General features: G+C 28.0%; 1 protein-coding gene across 1 annotated transcript in view; it reads left to right on the forward strand.

Annotated features, from left to right (window-relative positions):
• Window positions 1-5187: 5187 nt before the first annotated feature.
• The window catches only part of LOC108558101 (protein gooseberry-neuro-like), a 32195-nt gene continuing 24464 nt past the window's right edge, over window positions 5188-12918 (forward strand). Inside the window, exon 1 of the mRNA XM_017914909.1 lies at window positions 5188-5227. Within this exon, the coding sequence (XP_017770398.1) occupies window positions 5188-5227 (40 nt within the window). The remainder of the gene's footprint in view (window positions 5228-12918) is intronic.

Raw genomic sequence — 12918 nt, forward strand, 5'->3', positions numbered from 1 at the left:
TACTTTTCAATACGTTTCTTTTACAGATTACATGCAAATATTATATATTTGAAAATTGAAGTATTTTTTTTAGTAGTTTTCTGCAAGTTTCTATAATAGTTACATTTTATAATTTTTTTATTTACACTTTTAATTGAAATTGTTTAGGAATTTAAAATATTTTTTATTCATGTATAATACGTTTTTATCTTTATATGAATGTGTATAAAACAAAACAAAATATACAGAAATACCTCGAATAGTGCGGATAATAGGATGCGACAAAATCACGGACTGTTTGAAACAGAAACCGAATTGCATAAAAATAAACTGCCCAACTAAACAAATGAAGACAATTAAAGTGAATCAGGACTAATTGAAGCCGCACTATGCGAGGTAATGCTTTAATTAAAATAGATAGATATTTTAAATGATGTTTAAATATTACTGTGTTTTGTTTAGATAGTTTTATTTAAAGGATGAATAATGGTTTGTCGATTTTTTATTTGTATATTAATTTTATTGAATTAGCATTGACAGATTCGATAGAAAAATAATTAAATGAAAGTGAGAACCGTTTAATGTCTCGAAAACGATTTCACAGGAAGAAAACGCGTACGTGTGAATGCATTTGAATGGCGGACCGAGGAAGGCAAAGCACACAGGCTCATTGTGAGTTAATGAAGTATGCATGCTTTGTACTCGATATCAATCACAATCAATCATTACATTGATACTTTGTGGCGGAGCAACGTGTAAAAACCGAGAGAGAATAATGAAAATGGGGGACCCACAACGATGATTCGGTCACTTGTTTGTTCACAAGTGTGTCTGCTGCATGAGAGTCGAATATATATGTATATGAATGTAAAAAAACAACAACGAAACAAGTTGAAAGCGCTGTAAGAATCAATTTAAGACGATTGTCAACCATTATTTGTTTCAGGAGTTTACAATTCGTTTAGTTGAAAAAGGACATCGACTTAAACGTTTATCCTTAGGGAAAATGTTATAACCAATTTAATATTTGTTTTTTCTTACTTTGTTTTGAATGACGTTTAAAGTAGTATAAGAAATTACAATTTTAAGTGATAAAACTTCATCAAAAAGCAATATTAAATTTGAAAAACACCATACAAATTCATTAAAAGAACTATACTCAAAGTTGCAGTATTTATTTCATTTACAAGTTAAGTATATTACATAACATATTTTTGTATACATTTTAAACAACAATAACCAATTTATTTAATTTTGCTTGTTTATCATCAAAATCATATAATAATGATCACATTATATTTAATTTCATTTCTTGGTTTGAAATTGTTACTTTGTAATTATATTTCACAAGTTGACTACAATTTTCTATAATTAGAAGCTAAAATTTCAAAATATATTTTTTTAAATTGTCTACTTTAAATGATTGAATATCTATTACATAATAGTTCAAAACAATGTAATTTTACATATTTTTATTCGCTTGTTGAACTTCTTGATTCTTTGGCGAACTTTAAGACAATTTCTCTCTACTTTACTTGTTTAACTTTTTTGTTTTTTGCCGTAAATTAAGACAATTTTTTTGTTGTTAAACTTCTTTGGCGAAAATTGAAACAATTTATTTGTACTTTATTTGTTGTTTTTTTTTTGGTTTTTCGGCGTAAATTAAGATCATTTCTTTGTACTTTACTTGTTACAATTGCTTTATTCATCAATTTATTTATTTAAATGCAAACATAAGTATGCTAAAAAATTCGGAACTAAATATTTTGAATGTGAATAATTATGGAAAATTGAGTATATTTAAATGGTGTTAGGTATGGTTGGATAAATCATACCACTTGTGACCGGTTGATAAATAGACGTCGGACAACATCTCAAATCAATTAGGTATAGTAATGTGAAAAGAAAAGGAAAAGGGAAGACTGAGCAAGGAAGGATCAGATCCGGATTTCGGGTGTTAAGGAGGTGGGCTTTGTTTCGCGCGGAATGCGAGTCCATTAGGCTGAGCCGAGCCCCAGGACCCTCGTCCTAATTGCAATTAGCCGCTGGATTAAACCTGGCGACATTTAACCCAAATCCAAAACGCGAAGAACGAAACCGTCTGTGAAATTGTGCGAGAGCCCTTATTCCTTTCAGGACAAGTCTTTTTCCTTAACTAACTCATCCTCATCCACAAAGACCAGTCGACCAGTTCTCTCGCTCGGTCGGTCCATTTGTTCTTGAAATATATTGAAAATCCAACTTACTTACACGTGTGTGGCTCTCCTTCTCCACCTCCACCACGCGTGAATTACGTAACGTCGTTGTTTATTATTTCGTCTGGCCCATTGAAATGCACTGACTAGCTGACTGCTCTTTACGCGTTATCCGCGTAATCCTATTTTATAGTACGTACACTCCATTGTGATATATCCGTGAGTTATGTGTATATTAAAATACCCGGACACCTTAACTCTTCGGGGCCGGCGCGAATTAACCGCCAAACAATCAGGCGCAGATAAATCCGCGATGTTTTTGCATCTATCGTCGCCCGCAAAAAAATAAATAAATATATATTTATAATAATAATCCAAGCAAAAAATCTTCGAAAATATTTGACGTACCTTTTGAAATTATAAACGCAATATTTACTTAAGCCTTCGTTGTTTATTGTTTTTCGTGACAACAACCTTTGGTGACACGTTATCTAGTGTAACCTGTTTCGTAATATAAAAATATTGATTGTATAGAAATGATATACATTACATTATCAGTTTATAATATATCAATCACATGATACATTTTGAGTTATAATCTCTATAATTTAAAACATAAATTTCAATCGTAAATTATTTACAGCTTATTGAAAATGATAATATATATTATTATTCTATTTCACAACTTGTAACAATATTAACTTATTTATATCAATATTTTAATCAATATAATATATGAGATATTTGCATTATTTTATTTAAATAATAATGATAAATTGTATACATACAAAAGGCAATTGACCGCAATTCTTGAAATAATTTTATCCTGTAAAACTTTAGTTAATAACGAAATAAATAATTATGTAACTAAACAATAACTCTTACTAGATTCATGTATTTAATTATTTAGTCAATGTATATTCGAATTATATAAAAAATATTGATATGTTTCATTATAATGGCGACTAACAGCCGAATGGTTAAGTCGCCCTACCCACGTGCTAGTGGAGTTCAAATCCTGGTCAAGCCAGGCCCTTCGTGAGCCCTTTCGGTGCTTGCAGCAATAGGAAATCAATGAGGTTCAGCATATGGACCTTCAGCCAAGTCGATGGACAATGACAGTGTTAAGGATATCAGCAGATTCACAGTCAAAGTGGAATCGCAGAGCATCAATATACTACTGAAGTTGACCTACAAGACGACAGCCAACCTACAATTATACTTAGTCATTTATCGTAGTAGTAACATATGTAAAACTTTATTTCTTTAACGAATTTCTTAAGTGGTTATAGACCATTATACTATTTGTGTATCAATCACCATTTATTGCTTAACTTTAGTTAGTTGTCAAATATTTGCTTTCACATATAATTGTACACATCAACAAATAATTTATAATAGATGCTTTATATTTGTTGAAATTTTAAGTTTATATAACATTTCTATAAAAAAAATAACTTAGAAGTAATTCTGAAATCAAATATATTTGATATATTAAATTTTATTGGTTTGTTATTTTTGATAATATTTGTGTTATTATAATTAATTAATTGCTTTTAAACTAGTAAAAAAATGAAATCATATGTGTCGTGAAAACTATTGTTACTTTATCACCCTCAAAGTAATTTTAACTAATTTATATTATATCTATAAATTATTGTTTTTTAAATGTTTGGTAATAATTTCATGGAAAATCATTGTTTTAGTATAGAAATTAAGTATTGTTACGCACATAAATCACAATATTGGGTTAAGCCCTACCGGTGAATGAGCACCGTTCATATTTGGGGTCAGGGTGGTTTCCATTCAAGAGTGTAAAATCCGGGTACGTTTTTTTTTCTTGCTCTCTCTCCATTCCAATGAATTCGGCGTCGTTTAGTGAGAAAAAGTAAAAAGCGTGGAGTTCCGGGCCCCGTGACCAATCCAATAAGTGAAGTCATCTGTTTAGGGCCTTTTTGCCGTCGTGCTTTCGGAGAGACCACCTGGAAGACACCGATATTTACCTATGAAAGTGGCAATAGTTTAATTTGATTTTCAAATATAAACAAAAAAAAAGTATATCAACGAAGGCGGCATTTGTTTCAGATGTATTTTGTGTCGTTATTCGTCTCGTTTCTGGTCTTTTTTTGTTTTTGTTGCCGTCGTGGGTGAAGGAAGTAGGAATTGGTCGGATGGTGAGACTAATATTGTGGTCACAATGGATTATTCCGGGTGGACGCCGCGGAATTCGTGTTATTTTTGTTTGATCTGCGTTTTCGGAAGGTGTAGTCCTTGGTTTTATCTGGGCGATGGTTATTATTATTATATGTTTGTGTGTTTGAGTGTGTGTGACTCTCCTCTATTCGCGAAGTCGTGCGGTGATCCGAAGGAAGTAAAGAGCGCGGCGAGGCATGTGCTGCATTGGTCGACACCCATGCATGTTGCAAGTCTGGTATGACCCAATGTACCCAAGTCCCTCCCATATAAATGGTTTTAACAGTAAATACAAGCAAGAGTGGAAGTAACGATAGTTGATCGCGTGCAGCTGCTCTGGGAACTCTGGTATAGAGGGGAGGAGAGATATTCCCATTTCCAGGTACGGTCTACTCAAAACTTGTTTCTTTTTTGGGGGGCCCCACATTGTATAGACACATATGAGAGGACTTTCCACCAATGGTAAGCCTTTTGCTTAATTCGTAACCAGATGCAAAAAAAAAAGAAAAAAATAAAATAAAAATGAGAGGAGGAAGGAAAAATAGAAGAGGAGAAATGTAGAGGACGGAGACCAGTAATAATAATAATACACACATATACACATACATTTATATACATATATATTTTTGTTTGCTCTCTTCCATCTCTGCTGCGGCCGTTCTCGCTCTCCTCATCGGCGTTTTGTTATGCTTTGTACATCCAGTGTGCACCTAAGTGCTCCCATGTTTCGCTACCACTAGCTTATCCTCATTGTCATCGGGCGCGCGTGGTACCGCGAAATTCGCGTTTCATCAGTTCTTCGGATCCTAGGACGCCCGACATGGATATGAGACCAATTTTTGGTGGATACCCCTTTCAAGGTACACGTGCATACATTCAATCCTACAATCATTTAATATATATTTCTAGTATTTACCTTTCTCAAAACCTTTCCAAACACATAAAGTCGGCAATTAACACTGAAAGTTTAATTGAAATACACACACATTAGGACGTAGCAATTGACATTTCTAACCCGAACATTAAACGCTGTTAAAATTTATTTATATATATTTTTTACTACACATTATCTCCTAATATAAAAAATTAATCGTTGAAACATCACAATACTTTATTAATCATATAGTTTTATTAATATTTAAAAGTATATACAAATATTTAGTATGAAATTTAAATTATTTGAAACGAAAAATCTAAATTGAAAACCGGTTCAATCAATCATATTGTTTATGTTTATTTAAGCAATTGTTGCATAAAATATTGATATAATTAGTAACATTTTCTGTCATTAAATATAATTACTTTAATACCAGAGTAAAATAGAAACCTAATAAGAAATTACATACATTGAAATTTAATCTTAACTTGATACTAATCAAATTATTTAGTTAGAATGTATTGCCTTTGATTTCTTATATAATTAGTAGTTTTTATATATTGTATATAATCTATATACTTACATATTTCTTGTGATTTGTTGTGGTTTGTTATTAAATGTATATGTTAGACAATAAATGAAATAAATGTAAGAAAAAATATTTATTTGACAATAAACTATGATCATTATTATATTCTTCCATTTCTGCTTTGGCCGTTCTGGCTTTTCTTATCATAATTAATTTATTTCAGTTTCAATATGTTTTTATATTGAATTCACCAATTTACTATTTAATTTCTTGATCTAATAATTGAAATTCATTAAGATTTTGTATTTATTTTATTACATTATTGTTCCTTACATATTTTATTAAATTCTGTATCTTCATTATTTACTAAATATTCTGATTGATTCCTTAAAATTATATATTTTTTTTTAATGTAATTGTAAGAAGATTTGAATTTGAATATAAGATATAATATAGTAATTTTCAATCAAAAATTTTGTCTTTGCTATTTTTTATTAAATTAATAACAATTATATTTGATGTACTTTTTGTTAGTTCAGTCTTATTAAATTTGGAATTTTCATCATTTAGTAATTATTTATCTGATGGATACATTATAATTATATTGCATATGAAAACAAGGCAATTTTTAATATAATAAATGAAAGAAGAAAACTGATTATAAGAAATAATGTAGTCATTTTAAATGAAAAATATATTTTGTCTTTGCTAATTTTACTATAAATAAAAATTAAATTTGATGTAATATTGTCTTTGCTACATTTTTAATAAATTAAGTCTTATTAAGTTCGGAATTTTCATCATTTGGTTTTGAATATATTTCATACGTTTTGAATATATTTTTGAAATACCTGCAATTTTTTATCTTTGCGGTATTTTCATCTTCCCGAAAACATTTATCTAAAAGATACTTTATAATTACTAGAACTTCAATTAAACTAAATACAATAATTTATTTGAAAGAAATATATGTATAGTATGTACAATATTTAATGTAATAAAATTCGATAATTATCACAGTGAAAGTAATCTAATTTAATTAAAATTTCTAAATCGATAATTTTCAAAATTTGCTATAAAATCAACGGAAGTTCAATGATGAGACAGTGATTATATAACAAAATTTAAAATATGACTTTCTTTTAGATCTTCAAAGTAGAGTAAATGTTCTAAATAAGTATATAGTAGAACCTGTTTTTGTGCGGTTCTTTTATATGCAATTTTATTTTTGTGCTATTTTTTTATGCGGTTGATGAAATCCAACCATTTACAACGGCGTTAGCACCATTGTAATGTTTTCTATTAGTGTGCAGATGTACAGCCTACTCATACGAATCTGTATGTCGATTTTGAACCAATTCATCACAAGAAGATGCGCGTTTTGGATTAACACGAGTAGCAGTGAATTATATATGTGCATTTTAAAAATTTCCTCATATGTACAATGAGAAATTCCATTTGTAATTTAATTATTTATTTAGTTTGGATCCACTTTCTCATGTATTTCCTACATCTTTGACGTATTTCCTAAGTGCGATTTTGTGCACAAAAACAGGTTTTCCTGTACATTTAACTTAGTCATATTACTGATTTGAATGCTCTAATTATTTTGTAATAATTTGAATAATTGAAAGTGAGTAAAAGTGAATCACAAATCGAAATTTTGCAACAAATTGATACATTTATTTCTATAGAAATTAGTTTTATAGTTCTTCACAGAAATAATAACTTATTAAATTAATTTCTATAAAATTTTGTAAATGAAGAAATCTAATATATTAAAATTAGTTTGTACATAAAAAGCAGAGAATTATTATGATTTTTTTTTAAGAAATTGAATCAGAAAAAAATTCTTATTAACAATGATTGAATCGTTTAAGTATTTTAATAGATCTATCATCAATTTCCACGTAATTTGTAATTTAAATGTTATGCGATATAAATCAAAGCGTGCGGTTATTTATTTACACATTGTTTAATATACGCTCTAATTTATCGTTCAGTTAATTTATTCGAATTACATAATTTATTGGTAACATTTTTTTCTGCATTATTTTCACTTCTTCATATAATTTTTTTATCCGTTTCTTTGAATTTTATTTGTGAATCAACTCGTATCCGATCATCGGGGTGGGATTCTTGAGGTTTAATTGCCGCAGGCTATAACGTGTCAAAATCTCCTTCGATCTCCGGATTATCCTCTTTTTATTTCGGATTATTTTTATGTTTCTAGTCAATTCCAAGTGAAGTGTATATAAAAAAATGAATGAAATAAAAGATTCGGTTATAATTTATACAGTCGTCCTGTTTAATATTCAGATTTTGATCAATTTTACAAATCTGATCTGGTTTTGATGAGCCGTCTGTTCGGATTTTATGAGAACTTGAATTAATGTACGATATTTCAGAAAATTATGTAAACCATTAATTTAATTTGAAGATACAGAATTAGTAATATGTATTAACACGTTAAATTCTGTAATTATAGGTCTCTAAAGATTTTACTGTAATTTTCAGGAAACTTACAGCATATTATAAAAAAAACTTATATTTTTTAAAAAATTATTTATCATTTTTTCAATGTCAAAATTAGTAGAATCGGTTAACGAACACAATTCGTCCAAAGACATGGTTTGTTCGTTATCCGAACATCGTTTTAAAAAGCAAAACTTGAATTCATATAGGATATTTCAGAAAAATTAAGTACACCAGTAATTAAATTTGAAGATACATAATTAGTAATGTGTATTAACAGGTTAAATTCTGTAATTATAGGTCGTCAAAGATTTTACTGTAATTTTCAGAATTTTCAAGAAATTTTCGAAAAATAAATCTATTTACAACATATTATAGGAGAGACCTATATTTTTGTTTTAAATTTTTTGTTAGGTATTAATTTTTTCAGTTTTAAAATGTATAAAATCGGTTAACGAACACAATCTACTCAAAAACAATATTCGCTTCACGAATTGTTCGTTATCCGAAAATCAATTTCAAAAGCAAATCTTATTACATTCTGTAATTATTTGTTCTCCAAGATTTATTATATATACTCCATGATACTGTAATTTTCAGGAAACTTTTCAAAAATAAAACTATTTGCAACATATTATAGGAGACACCTATTTTTTTAAATTTATTTATTAATTATTAATTTTTTCAGTGTCAAAATTGGTAGAATCACAATTCGTCCAAAGACATGGTTTGTTCGTTATCCGAACATCGTTTTAAAAAGCAAAACTTGAATTCATATAGGATATTTCAGAAAAATATAATCTATTTACAACATATTATAGGAGAGACCTGTATTTTTGTTTTAAATTTTTTGTTAGGTATTAATTTTTTCAGTTTTAAAATGTATAAATTCGGTTAACGAACACAATCTACTCAAAAACAATATTTGCTTCACCAATTGTTTGTTATCCGAAAATCAATTTCAAAAGCTGATCGCGTTACATTCTGTAATTATTTGTCCTTCAAGATTTATTATACAAACTCCATTATACTGTAATTTTCAGGAAACTTTTCAAAAATAATACTATTTACAACATATTATCAGAGAGACCTATATTTTTTTAAATTTGTTTGTTAGGTATTAATTTTTTCAGTTTCAAAATTTATAGAATCGGTTAACGAACAGAATCAATTTAAAAACCATTCGATTCACGAATTGTTCGTTTTCCGAATATAGATTTACAAAGCAAAACTTGAATGAACGTAAGAAATTTCAGAAAATCATGTAAACCATTAATTAAATTTGAAGATTCAGAATTAGTACTGTGTTACATGTAGTACACGTTAAATTCTGTAATTATCGGTCTTCAAAGATTTATTATACAAACTCTATTATACTGAAATTTTCAGATATTTTTGTAGGAAATTTTTCAAAAATAAACCTATTTACATCATATAATAGAAGAAACCAATATATTTTTTTTTAATTTATTTATTCGGTATTCATTTTTAGAATCGGTTAACGAACACAATTCCTTACTCAGTACCCAAATTGTTCGTTAACCGATTAGCGATTGAAGAAGCAGCTTAAGTGAAATGGTCGTTAAGGTGTTCGTTATCCGAATATGTCTCTATTTTTCAAAAAGTGTTCGTTGTCCGATTTGTTCGCTGTCCGAACTGTTCGTTAAATTTAAATTTGTCATCAGTATATGTTTTTTTCTTATTTATTGTAAGAAAAAGTTTCTATATTGGTATAGAAATAAATATATAATTTTGTTTTCATTGTTTCACAAATTATAAATCTAATTGATTTTATGAAGTATTTTTCAAAAAAAAAACTGATGTCATTGACGAAATAAAAAAAAGTTATGAGTTATATTCGAATTTATTGAAATCGTATTCAAGAGATGAATTAAAGTTTTGTACTTGACCATCAGAGATCATTAAATACCAGGAACTGTATGAGTTATACAAGCCGTTGCTTAATTCTCGAAGTGTTAAATTTACATTTTAAATGATGTCCGAAATAAATCATCCGGAGTTCTCTCACGTTGGGCAATTTCTTAATTGCATTGCATCCACATTAATACCATCAAACTTAAAACCTATTGGAAAATGAGCGAATTAGAAGTTACAACATAAGATATATTTGTATGATCTCACATTCAACGAATTGTGCACGCTATTTGCGATAATTTACTAAATTCTACTAAAACTTCGAGTTTGTTCTGTATTTTCAATATTTATAGCAAAACCGTGCGGTGTTGAAGTATGTTTTTTTTTCTGTTCCTTTTAGTTGGAATGCGAATGCATTTCACTGCATTTATTATGTCTGACGTGTAAAACCTGATTAATTTTACGCGCGTCAAATATCATTTCGCTCCAAGTTTTCACAATATTTATTGTATACTATCAGGTGCACTTGATTCAAATTGATATAATGAATCTTAGTGATTATTGATTTATATCACTATTTATAATTTATATATTTTATCTATCAAGAATGTTAAACGTATTATAGAAAGGCATATTTGCACCATATATAATACTTTACAGATTTATAAACTTATTAGTTTCGTAATGGTATTAATTACACAATTTTGCATATAAAGATACATTTTTATTATGTGCAACGTCAACGTCACGTTACGTCAATGACAAGAAAATATTGACGTCATGTTTTGTGTAGTTTTCGATATTATATAATTATTTACAACATCACAAATCGTCAATAGAAAATATAGATTGAAATTTCTAGAGACATAATTTTTGAAGATTGCTAAAAGTTATTCATTAAATTATGTATGGAACGTCAACGTCACATAACAAACCATCAATTATTAACATAATTCATTGACATTGAGTGTAGTTTTTTGGAAGGATTTTAGAGTATTATATAATTGTTATATTAAAAAAGTATTTTAGAAACATTATTTAGTACATAAAAGTTCATTTTTATTATTTGAAACGTCAACGTCACATAAAAATAATAAATTGACACGATGTTTCGTGTAGTTTGTGAAGAGATTTTAGAGAATTACAAACTGTTATATAAGAAAAAATAAGAAAATTAATTAGGGTATAAAGTTCAATTTATATTATGTAGAACGTCACGGACTTGAATGAATATTATAGATTGACGTGATGTTCCTTATAATTTGTGAAGGGAGATGAAAGAATTATAAAATTGTTATAGTTAAAACATTATTAATTAAATAATAATACTTTGCTTTGCCTTAAACTTAATGGATTTGTTTGGTAATGAAGTTTAATTTTTATTATTTGGAACGTCAACGTCACGGAACGACAATGAAAATCATATTTGATGTTCTATGTATTTTTTCAATTGTTTAATTATTTAATTAATTTATACTAATTAATACTAATTGTTTATTAAGAAATAATCTAATTCAAGTAATAAATATGTGTACTAATTGAAAAATCTTAAAAGAAAATCCAAAAAAAGGACAAGTTAAATCAATTAGTTACTAATATTTTATTGTTTACAACGATTAAACATGTTTTTAAAGTCATCAACTTTGCAACTTTGTATTTTTAGTACTCAATATTTTGGTATTATGCACAGCTGCAGAAGATTTTGTGTACATTTCGTACACGTAGAGGAATTTAAACTTGGGTCTCAAATGCTTCTCAGCCTGTAAAAAAAAAATCCAAATATTTTACCAATCTATAATTCTGTCTCGGTACAATTAAATGTTAAATTAGTAAACAACGGTAATTCAATTACAATATGTACATATATATATATTTATATATATATGTTATTGTATACAGCAATACCTCGCATAGTGCGGATTCGTTCAGTCTGGACTCACTATAGTCCAGTTTCTTAAACAATTGTACAATAATACACAATTTTATACACACATTATCATTTTTTCAGTTACGCTTTTAATTGTGCATTTTTTTTTAATAAAACAACAAAATACAAGCATAAATTAGAATATCGGTATATATTATATATTTTTTATACGGTTTTAAAGTCCACGATTAGTCCGGTTTCAAACAAGCAAAACCGATTAACCGCACTATTCGAGGTATTGCTGCATTATGCATACATAATCGGTATTCATTTCAGTCACTTATGTCTCAAATCACGCTACAGGTAGATGTGGATGAAGTTTTCATTTATATTCAAACTACTTCATACATTACTTGTATATTCAAACTAATATTATGGACCTTATTTTCATATGCATTTATAAATTTTAGCAAAACCGTTCCTTTTAATTTTAGTTAAAATAATATATTATTTAACTAATGTATACTAATTATTACTAATTTTTTATTAAAAATTAATCTAATTCAAGTAATAAATATGTGTACTACGTGAAAAATCGTGAAAAAAAAAATACTAAAAAAGGACAAATAGTTACTAATATTGTATTGTTTACAACGATTAAACATGTTTTTAAAGTCATCAACTTTGCAACTTTGTATTTTTAGTACTCAATATTTTGGTGTTATGCACAGCTGCAGAAGATTTTGTGTACATTTCGTACACATCGAGGAATTTAAACTTGGGTCTCAAATGCTTCTTAGCCTGTAAAAAAAATATTGAAAATATTTTACCAATTTATAATTCTGTCCCGGTACAATTTGAGACAATTATCTTACTTTGGTATAAAACTTGTAATTTAGATGTTAAATTAGTAAAACACGGTAATTCA

This window comes from Nicrophorus vespilloides, unplaced genomic scaffold (genome assembly GCF_001412225.1).
Source record: "Nicrophorus vespilloides isolate i.1.1-1 unplaced genomic scaffold, Nicve_v1.0, whole genome shotgun sequence".
In the NCBI taxonomy this organism is placed as follows: Eukaryota; Metazoa; Arthropoda; class Insecta; order Coleoptera; family Silphidae; genus Nicrophorus; species Nicrophorus vespilloides.